Genomic DNA, 19,158 nt, shown 5'->3' with positions numbered 1-19,158 from the left:
CCCCCCCCCCGAGTGGGGGGGGCGCTGGCCAGCCCCTGTGGTTTAACTTTAAGAATGACATATATGACTCCAACCTGTGGGATCTTCCAAGGAACAAATAACTGGAATTTCTAACCCTGGTAAAAAAAAAAAATACAGGGAAATTCAAGATTTGTAAGTAATAAGTAGTGTTAGCCTAGGCAAGTCTAGTTATAAGGGTTCCCCCACCAGAAACAGATTTGTAGTCTTCAAAGTCTAGATCTCTACCTAGCATGAAAATGAGTCTGTTCAGACTGCCATCAACTCCAAGTAGAAAAAAAAAAATCCATCCAGAATTGGCTTATATTTTTTAAAATGTATCTTTTCGTAGGCCAAAAATAACAGGAACCCAAATTCTGTTCCTATTTCTTCTCTTCCATCTTTGTGTATTGGGTTCTGAATTCTCTGAGTTTCAGTTGTTACACAATGTCATTAAGTGTTGAGAATTATCTCCCAAGTCTCCTACAGATTTCTCATGTGTCATGGATTACTGTCATGTCTTAAAGGAGTCTGTCAGGAAGGACTTAGATCATCAGACATAATGCCTTTTTATATTACTTTTTTTAATATTCGGAAGTGAAATTGAGTTATTTTCAAAATAATACTCTAATGTGAAGAAAGTCTTTGGACAACAATTACATTCCTAGAAAATCTGTTGACTGACACTTGTGTAAAAGATTATTGAGATTCATATGAAAAATAAATTCTAGGTTCAAAAAAAAAAATCTTAACTTGAATGAAAAATCCGGAATTTAAATCCATAGAAATCGATGTACTTGACTTGGGAAAGCATATTAGGAGAGTCTAGAAGACTCTGAGGAACCCCAACATTTAGAAGCTTTGTAGAGGAGAACCATCTTGTTAGAGAAACAGGGAAGCAGTCAGTGAGATGAGAGGAAAACCTGTAGCTATAGACTAGCAAAAGCCAAGTGAAGAGAGTGTTTTAAGAAAGAATGAATGTGGACCAGCAGTTAGCATAATGGCTATGTTGCTGGACTCCCATGTAGTTGACTGCAGTTCGCGTCCCGGACCCAGTGGCTTAAACTCATGCTGGGTGCGTGTGTGTGTGCAACCAAGATCTTGAGAGGAGAATGAAGGAGAAGGGATTGTGGCGTGGCCATTCCCCCTGGGGGGTGATTTCTCATTTTCTGTCTCTCAGACTTTCTCTGTCTGGTGAGTGCACATGCCCCATAGCAAAAACCTCTCCAAAAAAAAAAAAAAAGAAAGAAAGAAAGAATGAATGAATGGACACTGCCAAATTCTGGAGTGAGCTGAATTGTGATTGGATGGGAAATTATGTATGTTGGATTTGGAGAGATCATATCATTTCAACCAGTGTCTATTTTCAGTAGAGATATTATGTGAGCCACATACATATTGAAACTTTTTTTTAGAAAGGTGAGAGGAAATAAAATGGATATTAATGCTATCTTACACAAAACTTGTAGAATTTATACATATTATTCATAGGAGGTAGTCTTCATTCTTTTGTTCATGTGAAACTTTCCACATCTGGTGTGTATTTCGCACTCACAGCACATGTCAGATGGGTCTGGTCACATTTCACATGCCCACTAGCCCACATGGCTTGTGGCCACCTTGCCGGAAAGCCTAGCTCTAGGCTGGAGAGCCTAGCTCTAGACCCTCACCTTCTGAGCCTGAAGCTCCTCACTGACAAAATGGATGAGTTCTAATCTCTTGAAGAAACAATATCATTTCATGGAGCCAAGAAGTGGCTCTTATTATTACCACACTTATTTTTCCAAAATGTAGGTACTTTGTTATTTTTTCTGACTTTGAAAAAATGCCTGTCAGGAATCTCTTTCTTTTCTTTTCTTTTCTTTCTTTCTTTCTTTCTTTCTTTCTTTCTTTCTTTCTTTCTTTCTTTCTTTCTTCTCCTCCTCCTTCTCCTCCTCCTTCTTCTTTTTTAATACAGGGCATGCATGTTCACAGAAGAAAGACAAGAGAGGGAAAGTGAGAAATCACTCCCCGGCGGGGATGGGCACACCACCATCCCTTCTCCTGGGATCTTGGGAATGTGTGCATAAGTGCCCAGCATGATTTTCGAGCTGCCAGTCTGGGACTTGAACCATAGTCGGCCTTGTGGAAGTCCAGCACCGTAACCAATACCCCACCTGCTGGCCCCCATGTGTAAAATTTTGAAACATATTGCTAACTACCCTCCAGAAGGAGAAACCCATCCGTCCTCCCACTACAGGGCATGCTCCCAGCCTCTCCAGTTGTATTCCCCTTTTCGAGTTTCAGCTGCTAGCAGTTTCGATTCGTATTTCTCGAACTGCAGTGATCTCGCCCACCCTTCCCAACGTTTTGGCTATTTGGATATCCTTCCAAATGTGTGACCGAAAGAGCTTTGGTTCCAAGCAATAGTCTCTGGACTTCACTGAGCTTGGAGCCAGAACAATCTGGGTTCAAGGCCTCTCTCCCCTGCAGACCATGGTCTGGGTTTGAACATATTTCTATTTGCTGACCCTCACATTCCTAATCTGAAATGGAAGAAGCTTGTCCTGAAGGTGTAATGTCTATGTAGCCCCCCCAAAGGGCACAATGTGGACGCCTGAAAGGTGGCTGTTAGGTTTTGAGGGGCCATCAGGCTAGTTCGATCTGGGCTCTAAGGGTTGAAAGGGGCTGCAATCTGTGCAGTGAGCTGCTTGTCTCAGGAGGAATTCGAGCATATGCTGACCACACACACAGGGCTTTGCAGGAGTCCAGGTTAAGGTGATTAATGGAGGTGTATCTGGGGACCCCAGTATTCTGTGGCTCTTAGATTCTTCCCTCTTTGGACACCCTCCCTTCCTAGGGTCCTTGAGCTGGGAGGACAAGCCTTTGCTGTGTCCCAGCAGCATCTAAGAGCCCAGGAGCTGTGCACAAAGGGCTTTTGCACCGTGGGCAGTAGCGTTCATGCCCAGAGCTGTGCAGGACAGGATCCAGAGGCCTGGCTTCCAACAATGCTCCCTTTACAGCGGGCCTAATTCCCTTCCACAAATCCTCATTTGCAAACCTGCCAAGCAGTGGCCTACTGGGGTGCCCAGGGTCACATGCTTTGGGGCCTTCTCATTGTAGGTTCCTTTCTGATGCTGTCACCGGCGTGGCCATTGTCACCATCTTGTTCTTCTTCCCGTCCCAAAGGCCCTCTCTCAAGTGGTGGTTTGATTTCAAAGGTAAGGCAGTCAAGGCTGGGGTGTCGGGGAGTGCAGCGAGGCTCATGCATGGACCGTGGCCTCAGTGGCCTGGAGCAGCCCTGCAGAACCTGCCAAGTGCTTCAGCCCCCTTCCGTTGTCTGGGCAGTGACCTTGACTGGGGACTTAGAGCTGCCCGAGGTGACTGTCCAGGACAGGGAGTGGCAACTACAAGCTGCAGGCCAAATCCAGCCAGCCATATGATTTTGTACAGCCCATGAGACAAGAATGTTTTCCACATATTTCGGTCATTTTTTCCTTTTAATTTGCCATAGAGGGCATGAGCTTACCAGAGAAGGAAAAACAGAAGAGGAGAAAGCACCCCCGATGGGGTGTGGTCCCGCTGCAACCCCTTCTCTTGCAGCCATGTGTCCTGGAGGGGTTTGGGACACAGACACACACGTGTCCGGCATGTTTTCAGACTGCCAGGGCTGGGATCAGAATTGCATTTGTCCATGTGGAATCCAGCTCCATTAGCCACTGGGCCACAGGGCCAGCCCCACTTTTTTTTTTTTTTAAGAAGTTTTTGCCTTCCTAATTTTGACTCCTTCTGGTGTGTACTTGTGTGTCTGTCTGTCCTGCACAGCCTCTGCTTCCTCACAGGATCTGTTTCCTCCTAGCATCTGCTTCCTCAGTGGAGCTTCCTCAGAGCGTCTACTTCCTTACAATTTCTACTTCCTCTTAGTGTCTGCTTCCTCATGCTATCTGCTTTCTCTTAGTGTCTGCTTCCTCATGCTATCTGCTTCCTCTTAGTGTCTGCTTCCTCCCACTATCTGCTTCCTCAGTGGAGCTTCCTCAGAATGTCAATTTCCTCCTAGTATCTGCTTCCTCCTAGTTTCTACTTCCTCCTAGTGTCTGCTTCCTCCCAGTTTCTACTTCCTCCTGGTATCTGCTTCCTCAGTGCACCTGCTTCCTCGCAGCTGCTGCTTCCTCAGTGTATCCACTTCCTTATACTGGGTCATTGGGAAAGTCATGATGCATTCTTTTTTTTGCATAGAAAACTCAATAAAAAAAGTCATGACCTTCCCGACAACTTGGTAATTTCTGCTTCTTCCTGTCTCTGCCTCCTCACAGAACGCTGGACCACTGGCGCCCCTCCCACCACCCATGGCCTCTCTGCTGGGTCTTTCACCTGCAGTCACCATTTCTCATCCCCAGTCCTCTCCCTACTCCCCGCTGACACTCCTGAGAAGAACCCGGCTGGCCCAGCATGCTCTCTGGGCAGGTCTCCTCCTTACGAGGCGCCCGAAGCCGCTCAGGTTCCCGGCAGTGTGTGGGCTGGCTGCCCTGGGTGAGGTGCTGCTCCAGGCTTGGCCACCGGTGGGTGACCCATGGTGCCCAGAGCATCCTCAGCTGGGGCAGTGGGGAAGACGCTGTGACGTAGGTGGCTGCTCAGTTACTGACTTGCTTTTCAGCTGCTTGGACAGCCAGGGGACACACAGGAGCTGGAAGTGGAAATCCCTGTGTGGGGAGGTTGGGCTGATAAGAAAGAGTGGCCGGGCGTGGCTGGATGGGAAAGCATAAAGCCAGTACCAGCCGACGTGCCTCGAGTGCTTTAAGCGTGGCAGGCCGTCTCAGAAGCACTTGCTGTTTAATCTGCATCACGTGAGACCCCATTCCAGACTCTCCTTCCCGGTTCCCATCCTCACCAGCTCTGAGGGACAAGTCACCTTACATTCCCAGGCCTCTCCTACCTCAATGAAATTGTATTCGTCACTGGAAGCAGAGGATGAGGCCACCTGCCGTTTTCGGTCATCTCCTCCAGCTCTGGCTTAACTGTGTGTTGCATTTGACCCAGGACTCCCAGGTGTAAATCTGACACCTGTGGGTGCACCTGCCTGTGGGCTACACACTAGCTGGAGGAGGGATTTTATTAAGTGGCTTGTATTTTCTGATTTTAAAATCTTATTTGAGGTCAACCACGTTGTAAAATTTGGAAAAAGCTGAAAAGGAGAAGCCAAGTATCAATGCTTCCTTGCCCAGGAAGTGTCCTAGGAGGTGGGAACTGCCAGAAAGGAGCCAGGCCCAGTTCTTGGCTGCCCTAGCCACGGTCGCAGGGGAAAGGCCCATTTCAGGGGTGTTTGCTCCACACCAGGTATTGGGCTGAGTGTATCACATGCATTATTTGTGAGGTAACTCTCAGGTGCCAGGCCCTATTCAAGATACTGGGGTGCAGCTGGCATCTGAACACAAAGGCCCCTCCTTCCCACAGAGCCATGGTTACTTCACCAGGTGCTCACAAGGACAGACCTGTGCCGTGTGTCAGCTGAGGCAATGGGGCTCGGAGAGGCGAGGTCACTTTCCAAGGCCCAGGAGGATCAGCTCCCGGCCTGTCCTCTCAACCCAGGGGTAGCACCACTGCCCTGTGCCGCCCACAGCCCTCCACCCGCTTTTGTAAACCGACGTCCACCAGCGCGCTGCCATGCCCGTGCGGGTGGGCCTCGTCCCTGGCTGCCCTCTCGGGTCAAGCACAGAGATGTTACAACACGGACGGCGCGTGCAGCCTGGGAAGCCAGCCTCACGTGCTCTAACCCCTACGGGAATGTTTACCGCTGCCTCCCATTCTCTTCTGCTTGTTTTGTTTTGTTTTTAATTTGTTGAAAAGCACATGAGCTCACTGGAGGGAAGAGAGAAAGGGGGGAAAGTGAGAAGGCACCCCCGTGGGGAATAATCCCAGCACAATCCCTTCTCCTCCGTTCTCTTTTCGGAAGTTTGGTCACACACGCACACACACATAGCACGTGTTCCAAATTCAGGGTCTGGAACTTGAACCAAGAGGCTGTCCATGTGGGATCCAGCCATCTTAACCTCCAGGCGAAGGGCTGGCCCGATGCCCCTCCAGTCTAACCATTGCAACGCACTCTTTTTTCCCCTCAGGTTTTTGCTGTAGGGTTTGCACTGACCAGACTGAGAGGAAAAGCGGGAACTTGCCTCCTAGATGGTGGCCGCCCTGCGATGCCCGCTCCTCCACTCTCCTCTCGGGATTGGGCATGAAAGGGGGGAAAGTGAGAAGGCACCCCCGTGGGGAATAATCCCAGCACAATCCCTTCTCCTCCGTTCTCTTTTCGGAAGTTTGGTCACACACGCACACACACATAGCACGTGTTCCAAATTCAGGGTCTGGAACTTGAACCAAGAGGCTGTCCATGTGGGATCCAGCCATCTTAACCTCCAGGCGAAGGGCTGGCCCGATGCCCCTCCAGTCTAACCATTGCAACGCACTCTTTTTTCCCCTCAGGTTTTTGCTGTAGGGTTTGTGCACTGACCAGACTGAGAGGAAAAGCGGGAACTTGCCTCCTAGATGGTGGCCGCACTGCGATGCCCGCTCCTCCACTCTCCTCTCGGGATTGGGCATGCACTTACACACGCCTGGCAAGGTTTTCAAGCCACTAGATCTGGACTTGAACCACAGAGTCGACCATGCGGGATGCAGTTGCCCCAGCCATCACGCCACCTGGCTGGCCCCGCAGTGCCATTTTTGAAGAAACACAATTCATCCCATCATTTCGTAGGCCAAAGATACTCTTACTTTCATGTTTTTGAATTTCCTTCCTCTTTTTCTCCTTCTCTGTACGCATTCAAGTGCAAAGAAAGCCTTTTTTTTCTTGTAAATTAGGATAAAAATAGCACTTACCCAGAAGGGCTGTTAGGAAATTTACAGACATTTCCTGCCTGTGGAGAAAATTCTCAAGCCCCGGGAGCCACAAAAGTGGTTTTCGTTCTGAGTAGAGCAGACACCCCATCATGATGTTTGTGGAGTTTTCTCCTAAAGTGCCAAACCAGATACAGGAGCCAGACCGTGGCTTCCCGAGGACTCTGCGTCCCCACGGAGCTGGGGTGTAGGGTTGGGGCCCGTTCTCAGGCTGAGTGGCCTGAGTATGTGCTGGTCCCTCTCTCTGCCCAGCTCCCAACACGGAGACGGAGCCTTTGCTGACCTGGAAGAAGGCCCAGGAGACGGTGCCCTGGAACATCATCCTCCTCCTGGGCGGGGGCTTCGCCATGGCGAAGGGCTGTGAGGTAAGTTGGCAGGAGTGGAGGGCACTGAGGCCGGGCGGGACAGGCAGTCCCCAGGCACAGTGAGCGGGTTCTACCGGCCCCAGTGGCACAAACCGGGCTAGGGTGACAGTTCTGCCTTGTGGGTCCACACTCAGGGTCTGGTGGGGAAAGACAGGAGGACGGTGACAAACTGCCCCTCAAGTCACTCATGGGGGGCTTCATGTCAGGGCCGATAGAAACACCGTGACCCCAGAGCTCTGTCAGCACAGAGGAATACGCTGTGTTCTGTGTGCCCCTGCCAGGCCCCGTCCAACACACTGCACACGGGTGAGGGGACTTCAAAACACTCAGGAGAAATGGAATTAAAGTACAAGATGGTGTTGTTACCATTTAAAAAAAAAAATCTCTGCATAGTTTTTTCATAACATGCATTTCCCATGAACCTTTTGAAGACCCCCCTCATACTAACTCACTTAAACCTCCCAACAAACCTAGATGGTAGAAGCCATTCTTGTCCCCATTCTATAGATACAAGACTCAAAACACAGAGAAGTTGTCAAACGTCACACAGCTGGGGGGTGAGGGTGAGAACCCGGAGAGCTCAGTGCTAGAATCTATGCTTTTAACCATTATGACATGAACGTTAGATATTAATGTTAATTAATTCTTTATATTCTTTCTACTTTATATATTTTTTAGAGGTTTTCACCTTACAGCATGTGTGCTTGCTGAAGAGAAAGAGAGACAGAGACAGTGAGAGAGAAAGAGAAAAATCACTTCCATGCTGCAACCCCTTCTCCTCCTGGGATTCTGGGCACACACACACACGCCCAGCATGAGATTCAATCCACAGAGTCCAGGACGAGAACTATGGTTTGGTCATGTGGGAGCCCAGCGACGTAACTGCTATGCCATCTGCTTGCCCCCATTGATGTGTGTTATTTAGTTATTCCAGAGGTCTCTATGAGCTCAGGGAATAGGGCCGAGCACACAGAATTCCGAGCGGCCCTCTCTCTCTCAGGGTAGTGCGAGTTCGTGGTTGGCCAGCCCTGCTCAGAGGAGGTGCAATCTTGGCATCTAACCTATGCCGTATGCGATCTTATTTAATCCTCACACAAAGAGCTAGGTGGTGTCTTCATCCCCATTTGACAGGTGGGAAAAGCGGGGCATGGATTAAGCCCTTCTCCTGAAGCCGTACAGTGGTGCTCTGCTGAGCCGCTGGGGCTCAAACTCTGATCCTAGATCCAGGCTCCGAACCGTTCCCTCGTGAGAACCTTGCACATGCCAGCCACTCCTTGAAGGGCTTTGCAAAGAGGGACTCAGCCCATCTTCATACACACTGAAGTAGGTACTATTGCTGTCCCCACCGCGCCGATGAGGAAACAGACAAAAGTACACTATTGGGTTGTCGGAAAAGTCGTGAGCACTTTTGCATTAAAAAAAATGTGTCATGACTTTTTTGACGACCCAATAAATAGCTCACCCAACTTTGCTGCCAGGGATGGAGCTGGCAGTCATAGTTGAAGTTTATTTTTTCATTAGAGAGAGGTACCCTTGATGGAGTGCCACGCTGCCATCCTCCCGCAGCCCTCCTGGCCAGCCAGGATTGTGTGCACATGCAAGCACCCAGATGTACAGGTGGGCCTGGGAGCTGAACCCCAGTCTTCCTGATGGCTCTCCGTCTGCACCCCTGCAGCTAGGCCTGGTGCAGGGATTTGAAGCCAAGGCTCCTGGGCCTGGCCTTCATCCCTCCCCTAAATCTCTCCATGGAAGCCAAATTCACAATTAAGGGTCCATCTGAAATTAAGGGAAAGGAAACCTGAAATGACACCTGATGGCTTTGTCGTCTTCATTCTGAGTTCCACATAAAGTCCCAATGTAGGACGTGGTGAACGGTCATAACAGTCAGAAGCCCAGGCTCGGAGAGGGGAGTATTTGGATTCAAATCCGGACACTACAGTCCTTGCTGGAGTCCTTGGAGCAGGCTCCCTATCCTCTCTGAGCTCCAGTGTTTCCATCTATGACCTGAGGATCGAAGCCCTTCCTCTGTGGGCTTGTTGGAAGGAATTACAGAAGATACTTCCCTAGTGTGGAGCTCGGAACGCTGCACACGTGAATTCCGTAAATCCTCCGCAGGGTGGAGTTCTAGGAAGCCGACTCAGAGCTGGAGATTAAGGAGCACGGGGTTCGTCACGCTGTGCCCTGGGGTTACCTGTGCAGAGAGAGGAAGGAAGCAGGCAGAGGGTGCTGTGGGGCTGCCAGCAGACCCAGCCCGGCGGGGAGCTGTGGACCTGAGACGGCCCTTCAGAAGTGGCCTGGTTGGTGGGAGATGGCTAGGCCTTTCCCACAACCACCGATCAGTCTGTGGGCGAGAGCTGCCCCAGGAGCAGGGTGACCTTGGGCATGGCAGCTCTCAGAAGCTGGGACAGCTCCTGGCACTCCCTGACCTCCGTTGAGGGGATGGGTACTCTTTATGAAATACATTTTTTTTTTCATTTTTTAAAAGGCACATGGACAATGGTACAGACTTCAATGGGAACCAAACAAAAGTTAGGCAAAAGTACTGGTTTTTTGTCTTCATTTTAGGAATTTTGAGGCCCAGAGAGGTCAAGTGACTGATTCTAGATAACACAGCTCATTGATAGCAGAGCTAGGATTTAAACTCATGCCTGTCTGGCTTTTATGCTACTATTTCCTATTGGGTATAGTATATCAGGGAAGGCTTCCTGGGGAAAGTGACATACTATCCGGGTCTTGAAGAGGCCATGCAATGCAATGGAATCAGAACCTCTGGAATGGAATCACAGATCTTTCACTTAGCTGCATGATCTTTGTCAAGTTACTAAACCTTTCTTGGCCTCAGTTTCCATCTACAAGGTGGAAATAACCATGCACCGGGATAGCGTTGTCATGATTGTTAACTGAGTCAATATGTGGAGAAAATCGGAATCAAGGACGACACGGAGGTCCATGGTCTGAGCAACTCAGCAGAAATACTATCATTTGCAGCAATTACCTGAACACAGCGTGGCCCCAAGGCAGGGGTCGGATACAATGATCCTGCAACCAGAGACTACTCTGAGCCCTGGGAGTGGTGGGAGCAGCACTGGGTCCCAGTGGGGGCTGGGCTGCAGGACTGCTGAGCATGCTGGGAGGCCAGCCTGGCTCTTAGCCCAGCCGCGGGCAGCCAGCCGGGGTTTCTGTTCAACAGGGGCTTTGTATCGTAGCTGCCCTTTTCTCTGCTGGGACTGGTACCAGTCCCGCCCCAGATGGCCACAGCCCAGCCCAGGAATGGCCAGGATACTCATGGCACATCCTGGTTCCTGGCTCCTGCCCAGCATTTCTGCCAGGCCACAGCAGGCTGCCTGAGGCTTGGAAGTCCTTGAATGGGGCTTGGGGTGAGCTGGGTGCATAGGCTCCCAGTGCTGGTTCTGAAGGGCTGGAACACATTCTAGCGCTTACGCTGAGCATGGGCAGCTTGCAGGAGCCGACCTAGTGCCCTTGCTGCAGTTTCCCTGCTCTAAAACTGGTTGCTCTCGACTGACCCACACTTAAACTCCTGTCTGAAGGCTTCTTTTGGCCTACACACTGGGCTGCAATGGCCTGGTCCCTGCCTACCTCCCCAACGCTGGCACCTGCCCTCTCCCCACTTTACTCTCCTCCAGTCCCTTGGCCCCTTGCAAATCCATAGCCACTTCCAACTCACTCATACCCCAGGACATGGGCATCTACCTTTTCTCTGTCAAATACCGTTTCTGAGCTCTCTGAGTCTTCACGCGGCAGGTCTCACCCTCGGGCCATCGGGCCATCGGGCCATCGCATGTGGAGCAGCCCCACCCCAGGCCCTCTCCCTCTCATCGCTCTGCTTATTTCCCTCGTACTACGTCTGGTCCCCGAGTGAGCCTGTTCGTGTGTGTGTGTTTATTGGTTATGACTCTTACTAGCATATAAGCGCCATGAAGGCTGGGATTGGTCACATCCATCTTTTATTTATTTTTAAAAATAATTATTTATTTAATTTTACTTATTCATTCATTTATTTTAATTTGACCAGAGAGAGATACACAGAGAGAGAGGAAAAGTGAGAAAGCAAGCCACCAGGTCCAGGACTCGAACGCTGATTGGCCATGTAGGAGCATCCAGCTCTTTAACCACCATGCTGCCTGCTGGTCCCCAGGTTACCTCTGTCTTATGTACCACTTGCTCCAGGCATCTAGAAGAGTCCTGATACATCATGATAGTGCTTGACAGATGTTCATTGACACAGTCTTAAAACAGGGCTTTTGAGGGTTGGGAAGCATCTGGAAGAAAGGAGACGCATACCAGGTGCTAACGCCATGCTTATTATCACTATGAGGGTGATGATGTTTCCATCACATGGAGGGAGGGTGGTCTTACTCTGTTACATACACAGGACCTTTATATGGTAGGTTCAGAATCTCTCGGGCCAGTCGCTTCCCTTATCTGGGCAAGTGGCACAGTGACGTGACCGCTCACGTGCGTGCTCTATGCTTTATTCCCTTTTCCGTCCTTTAATCAAGTGCACTGATCTCTCTGCCTCAGAGCTATTAGGCGGAGCTGTATACGCACAGCAAGCCTACTGTGTGTTACCAGGCTTTTAAGACATTTTCAAGGAAATTTCTGACTTCAGGCATCGAACTTAGACCATTACACTCTCCTCATGAGACGTGGCCCTACTCTGTGTCAAAGAGACCAAGAAGAGAGGACCTGGTTAAAGGGGAAAGGAGGGGAGGAGTAGGGGGGCATCGTCCTGCAGGTCAGTCTCCCTACAAGGTGGCCTCAGGCACTTGCGGTCGTCTTTGGAGTTCCTAAGGAGCAATTTGACGGCACACGGGGCAGTTTCTGAGTGCTGCCGTGTCCGGCATCTCATGACACGGTGCTACTAATGACAGCTGGCATGGGTCGGGCACTTAGCAGGTGCCCAGGCACTTTTCTAAATGCTTTCTAGATGAGCTCCCTTTCTCCCAACTAGAACCCTCTGGGACAGGCTCTATTATTACTTCTGGTTTACAGATAAGGGAAGTGAGGCACAGAGAAGTTAAGCTACTTGGCCAGGACGACACAGCTAGAAAGCATTAAGCCGGAAAGGAGGGTTAGTCTGATCCAGAGCCCTTTTTCGTCATCCTCTGGCCATACTGCTTCTGGCCTCTGCTGTCACTGGCCCCTGGAGTCCCTGGGAGCATGTGGGGCTCTGTGTTTCCAAGGAAACAGAAGTTCCGGTTTGTAAGAGAATGGGGAGGGGCAGGTGACGTCCCCTTAGAGTCCCTAGCAGAATCCAGGCAACTGGGGGCTTTCCTCTCTCACGAAGCGGCCAGACCTCCTTGTCTGGGAGCTGAGTGGCTGTGGGATGCTGGCTGGGAGCCCATCCGTCCAAGGCCCCACTCCAGGGCCCTTGGCGTCTCCACCGCCCAGGTCATTAATATTCCCACTCAGCAGCCCCTCTCCCTTTAACGGCACGCATTGCTGCGTCTCGTTGCCAGAGCTATGGCCTCTCCGGGAAGAAAAACCAGTGGCCCGTTTTTGCCTTGCTGCACTTTCTAGACCAGGAAGGGGTTGGGCCTCAACTCTGCCCCTGACTTTATTCACCAGACTATCCGACCAACAGTGCAGGTGTCCAAGCTACACCTTAATTTTCCAAAGACTCTTCTGGGGGAAAATATTTCAAAGCAAACATTTTATTATTTGCGCATCGAAGGTAACTTTTAAATGAGTTGTAGAGACAAACGTGTTGTTTATGTAACAACTAGATTCTGTATTCTAGAATCCCTTATGAAAGCTTATTTTATTTATTTTAAAAATAATTATGTATTTTATTTTATTTATTTATTTACTTATTTTTAACTTGATGAGAGAGAGAGAAAATGAGAAAGCAAGCTGCCAGGTCCAGGACTTGAACCATGGTTAGTCATGTGGGAGTCCAGTGTCTTAACCACCATGCCACCTGCCAGCCCCCCTTATGAAATTTTAAGTTCTGAATTAGCAGTGCATTTTCTATTAAGCATGAAAGAGAATGTATACAGTTTCTATGGTAAAGCAATGTGTACTGGTACCAGGGGATGCTGGGGTGATAAAAGGGTTGTTATAGAAACACATGTGACTCTCAATGTTAGGGACTAATCTAACTCTGCCATTAATCAGCTCCATGCCTACGGTTTTATTGTTTTTAAGCAACCGTCTATAGCACAGGCCATTGTGGCATTATTGTCGTATTGCTGCATGGCACCACCAGGGGGTAGCATCAAGCATAATTTACATCAGTTTTGCTACTTTGTGGTCACATTGAAGGTGCATTGGACTCGGTTATTTAAGGATACATTTGATAGCCCGACTAAGGGTTGTATAAGGATATATTTGACAGTGGGTGGACAGAGGTGGGAGGAGTACACATGCTACAGCAGGAGACTCCAAAAAGCTCTTGGAAAAATAGAATTAAAGTGCGAGTTTATTTTGGTGCAAACAATTTTGAAATTCATGCATCTTTTTTTATATTCATTGTTTTTTCATATCCTTTCATTCTCCATGAACTTTTTCAGAAGTCATTGGAGAGAGCACCCCGCTGACTCTGCAGTGTGGGCAAGAGGGTAGCGTCTATGGGGACTTCCCTCTCCTTCTCTGTCCCGGAGGGCCGTGGTCAGCTCTGGATGCTGCTGTTAATTAAGTGAAGTGCCACACGAGTGTGTCCAGCGGAAGGTGCTGAGTGCTAGGGAGCTTTGCAGAAGCACATTAGTTAACCGAAGTGGATGCATCTCAGCCTCTACTTCTGGACCTCTTGGGCAAGTCACAGAAACCTTCCCAGGCTCAGGTTTCTCCGTGGTAAACAGGAACAAGTAATATCCACCTTACAGGAGAGTCATGCAGGCGATGCATGCCGCCGCCTGGCCCCGCAAAGCCTGAACAATGGCGATTCTAATGACAATGACTCATACCACGATGTCGGCAGCATTGATATTTGTATTATTATCACTGTAACAATAATCCTTATTATTGATCATAAAAGCTTTATTATTGACAATCACATTGTATGGCATTTGATACACATCTGTTCCATGTTTTATATTATCCGACGTACCGTATGGCTTGTATATATAATGTATTTGATGCATAGCACTATATTATATAACAATCATGAATATTTCATATAAGTAACAGTTACTGTTTCAGTAATTAATAACCATCCTTGAAGGAGTGGGTTTTCTTTCTTTCTTTCTTTCTTTTTTTTTTTTTTTTTTTGAGAAAGGCTTTTTTGGTGTGTTTTTGGCTATAGGGTGCATGCACTTGCTGAAGAGACAAGAGAAAGACAGAGAGACAGAAAGCAAGAAGTCCCCCCCACACACACCCAGGGCGAATGGCCGTGCTGCAATCCCTTCTTCTCCATTCTCCTCTTGGGATCTTGGACACACATGCACATTCACGCACCTGGCATGTTTTAATCCACCAAGTTCAGGACTCAAACCATGATCAACTAATTGGGAGTCCAGCAATGTAACCACTATGCAACCTACTGGTCTCCAGAAGAGTGGGATTTATTACAAAATGTTTAATTCCTCTCTCAAGTGGGACTTGGAGATGCTAGAACGCAATGGATTATTTAGAAAACCAAATGGAATATTGGGGGTCCAGGGGTTTGGGCCCCTAGCTTGGACAGTATGGAGAGGCAGGCAACTCAAGGAGTCAGAGGCTCAAAAGTGTGACCTTGCATGTCACTTGCCCTGTTTGGACTCAGTCTGCGCATCTGCAAAGGGGCATGGTTGTCATTGCTGGTCAGGGCGGCAGGGTGGGCCAGGGTGTGAAGGGCCACTCTCCCTGTGCAGGAGTCGGGGCTGTCTGCGTGGATCGGCGGGCAGCTGCACCCCCTGGAGCACGTGCCCCCTGTGCTGGCTGTGATGCTCATCACCGTCGTCATCGCCTTCTTCACCGAGTTCGCCAGCAACACCGCCACCATCATCATCTTCCTGCCCGTCCTGGCAGAGCTGGTGAGGGTCCTTCTGGGGCTGGGTGGTGCTCAGAGATCTCGCCTCTGCTCCCAGGAGCTTTGTAAAGGGCCGCAGTTTCGTGGGAGTGTCAGAAGCGCAGTGCAACTTTTTAAAATATTGGGTTTTTCTCTTTAAGAGATGCATAAGCAGCAAATGTTTTTAAAGTGTACTGAATTTCCTTGTTTGAGAAAATTATCCCACAGTGATGTGGGAACGTTTCCTGGAAACACCTCAGTTTGCATTAGAAGTGGAAAATATGAGGAGGCAAACAACCACGGGAAAACTAAGGGGGGCCGTTCTGCAGCCTCGTCTTGGGGCTCCAGGACCACTGCCATTTGGTGCCAGAGACCTTTCAGCAGAGGGGGCAGACTGGGTGCTGTGGGAGCTTCTGTCACAGTAATAGACTTTACCCACCAGAAGCCCCTCTCTAGATGGTGACAATCCAAGAAAAGAAATGTCCCCATACATTGCCCATGTCCCCTAGGGGGACAAATCACTCCCACTTGAGAACCACTGCTCTAAAATCGCCAGCGCCAGATGGTTTGCTAGCGAACCTTCAAGGGAGGGTTCCCAACACACCCAGCTGTGCATGAGGAAAGATGGGAAGAGCCATTCAGTCCACGGGGGAGGTTAGCGAATCCCGGACACCAAGCCCAGGCAAGGAGAGCCAAGGAAGGGAACGCACTAGCTCAACCTCCCACACAGGCAGAGATGCAGAGAGCAAATGAATCCCCAATCCAGGAGTGCACACAAAGGACAATCTATCGTGATCAAGCAAATTTTATATTAGGAATCATAAATGAGATTAACATTAGGAAATTATCAACATTAGATGAAAACAGAGTAAAAGATGCCAAGCCATATGATTTTCTCTCTGTCTCTCTCTCTCTGCATGCTCCTCCATTCTCTCAGGATTTTGGGCACGCGCGCACACACACACGTTCCTGGTGTATTTTACAAGCCACCAGGTCTGGGACTTGAACCATGTAGTCAGCCATGTGGGATACAGCCACCTCAACCACCATGCCACCTGCTGGCCCTGACTTTCTTAATATAATCCAAGCCCTATCAAGTGAAACCAATGTTGCAAATGTAGGCTTTGTGTGCAAGCAGTGCTAAAAGTGCTACACCAGCACGTTTACCTTGTCTTGGTTTTTTGTTTGCTTAGTTTATGCATGAATTTATAATGGAGATCACACGGTATGCGTGCCCAAATGAGTTCTCTCTCTCTCTCTGCCAGAGGTGCATGCATTCGCCAAAGAGAGATGGGAGTGAGGGAAGAAAGCACCTCCCGATGGAGTATGGTCATGCCACAATCCCTTCTCCCTTCCTCCATCCTCAGGATTTGGGGCACGCATGCACACACGCCCAGCATGTTTTTCATGTTGCTGGACTCAGATTCGAACTATGGTTGGCAATGTGATATCTGGCTCCCTTAACCCATAGGCTACAGGGTTGGCCCCACTGAGCTTATTTTGTATTTTTTAAATAATTATTTCTTAATTATTATCATGGTTATTATTATTTTCATTTGCTGTAGGGCACACGCACTCCCCAGAGAGAGAAAGACAAATAGAACGTCACCAAGCCCGGGACCTGAACTGCAGCTGGCCATGTGGGAGCCCGGTGCCTTAACCCATGCCACCTGCTGGCCCCCTGAGTTTATTTGTGATGACTGGAGGATATCCCATTATGAATGGACAGTCATGGGTCTATTTATGCACTCTCCTACTAACAGACATATAGGTATTTCCAGACCTTTCTGTTATCCGGCAATGCTGCCTTGACCTCGCCTTGTCTGCGCATCTTTGAGTCCAACTAGAGAAATCATAACTGAGATTCTTGAATTAAAGAGCATGTGCATTTAAAAATTTGTCAGAGATGAGCGAATTGCCCTCCAAAGTGGCTTGCCATTTCGGATTCCCACCAGGGGTGTGGCATGAAAGGCCTTGCACCCTTGGATTTAATAAGGTCCTTCTCCAGGAGCTGAGAGACTTAGCGATTGAGAGGAATGAGGGTTATGAGGGTTATGTGGGAGGGAGGCTGCATACCCAACCCGTCCAGTATTTGCCATGGATAGCTTTTGCTAGAAAAGACACATTCCTCTACACGTTGCTTATCATTCAGATCAAAATATTTTATACACAGAGGGTGATTTTAGAGCTTTTTGAGAACACTTCTGTGCTTTAGGTCACCAGAATTCCCTAGAGGCACCAAAATATGCCATCTTAAGTCAAACACCAGAGACATGATCGATGTGAATCGTAGGTGCGTATGTCATGTGAACTGAGGCTGACCCACAGCCACGATGGACCCACGCCATCTTAGGAACACTCGCCAGCTGCTGTTATCCTGAGCTCTCCTCGCCTCTGAGGGCAGTGAAGCCCCAGCAGAAGAGCTCAGGGCCCAGCGCTGGGATTGTTGGCTGAGGGAAGGGCAGGCCGGGAGCTGCTGGTCAGAGCCCTGGTTCTCTTCCGTGGTCCCTGGGCCAGCAGCATCGGCATCACCCAGGAGCTTGTTAGAAATAAATGCAGGTTCTCAGATCCCACCCAAAGCTGCTGAATCGGCAGCTTGGCCCAGTGGGGCAGCCACCTGGAGCCACGAGCCCTCCAGGTGGTCTAATGCATGTTTGTTTTTCAAGAATGCTCTAGAAACATCACCGCAGCCCATCCTTGATGAGGCTGCAGTGTGTGCCTGGAATGTCACTAACCTCTGTCTCTCTCTGGGGTGGTTCTCTTCTTGCCCACTTGTCTCTGTTCCAGCCTGTCATCCGTGTTTCTGGCACATCTCTCTCTGTCTCTCTCTCTCCCTCTGACTCTTTCTCTTCTTGTGGGTCTCTGTGTGCCCTGACACTTGACCCATCTCTATATGACTTTGTTTTTCTGCTTCAATGCCCCGTGTCACTCCTGTCCCCACGCCCTCTCTCCCATGGTTCTCTGCATTTGACTAATTCAGTCCCTCCCACCCTGCCAGGCCATCCGCCTGAGAGTGCACCCCCTGTACCTGATGATCCCCGGCACCGTCGGCTGCTCCTACGCCTTCATGCTCCCGGTCTCGACGCCCCCCAACTCAATCGCCTTCGCCTCTGGACACTTGCTGGTCAAAGACATGGTGAGTGTGAGCGTTTTCTAGCAGCAGCCTGGAGGGTGCAGGCCGGTGGGCAGCAGGTGGGCAGTGTGGCATCCAGGCAGGACTCCCGCACCCCCACCCCAGCCTGTCTCCAAGCTGGTCCCTCTGAGTGGGAGCAGGTCCACACCTTCTATCTAACCTTGGGGACCACGCTCAGATGAGACAGTAGGACACACCACCTCGGTGACTGCTTTCCTAAGTTTGCCTCAGAAACAGGGATGTCCCCCCGTTCTGGGCACTGCTCTCTCTTCCTGCTCCATGCCGGAAATCTCTGCAAAAGAGGAGAGCACTCACCCTGGGCTCAGGGGTGGGACTCAGGGGTGGGCTTCAGTCCCATTCAGCCAGGGAGTGAGGCGGAGCTCAGGGTTGTGGCACCGGGTGAAGCAGGGAGGCACCAGCTTCCAGCAAGGTCGGCTGCTGGCAGGGGGCTTCCTCTCCCACCACCTTCCCTCTCTGCTTCCTCCTCTGCCTCTGCAGCCTCTAACCTCTCCATGGGCTTCCCTAGGTGTCCATGCAGTGACCTCTCAGAGAGTGCAAACACCCCTCTGTAGCTGGTGCAGCAGTGCCCACATGGCCGACTGTGGTTTGAGTCCCGGATCTGGTGGTGAGGGGCAAGTGTGGAAGCAGGGAGTCTACAAAAGAAAAGGAGGGAGGGGGCAGAAGTGCAGACAGCATTGATTTGGGGAACAAAGAGAGAAATGGAGAGCCCCCAAGAAGGCCTGAGAGCTGCAGAGGGACCCGGAAAGATGTCCAAGGTTGGGCCTGTTCTGAGCAGGGCACCCGCCACCACAGCTTTCCCTCCTGAGAGTAACTGTCAGGTGCTA

The 19,158-nt window shown here is 49.8% G+C and overlaps 1 protein-coding gene across 4 annotated transcripts in view; it reads left to right on the top strand.

Annotated features, from left to right (window-relative positions):
* Positions 1-19,158, top strand: part of SLC13A3 (solute carrier family 13 member 3) — a 102,877-nt gene that overhangs the window by 80,989 nt on the left and 2,730 nt on the right. For all 4 annotated transcript variants that reach the window (XM_027775740.1, XM_027775739.1, XM_027775741.1 and 1 more), the window contains 4 exons: positions 3,100-3,197; positions 7,120-7,232; positions 15,044-15,205; positions 18,179-18,316. In XM_027775740.1, coding sequence (XP_027631541.1) covers positions 3,100-3,197; positions 7,120-7,232; positions 15,044-15,205; positions 18,179-18,316 — 511 coding nt within the window. The remainder of the gene's footprint in view (positions 1-3,099; positions 3,198-7,119; positions 7,233-15,043; positions 15,206-18,178; positions 18,317-19,158) is intronic.

Source organism: Tupaia chinensis, unplaced genomic scaffold, assembly GCF_000334495.1.
Source record: "Tupaia chinensis unplaced genomic scaffold, TupChi_1.0 Scaffold000602_1, whole genome shotgun sequence".
Taxonomy (NCBI): domain Eukaryota; kingdom Metazoa; phylum Chordata; class Mammalia; order Scandentia; family Tupaiidae; genus Tupaia; species Tupaia belangeri.
Note: the sequence above shows the minus strand (reverse complement) of the source record. Positions and strands in the feature narration are given on the sequence as shown.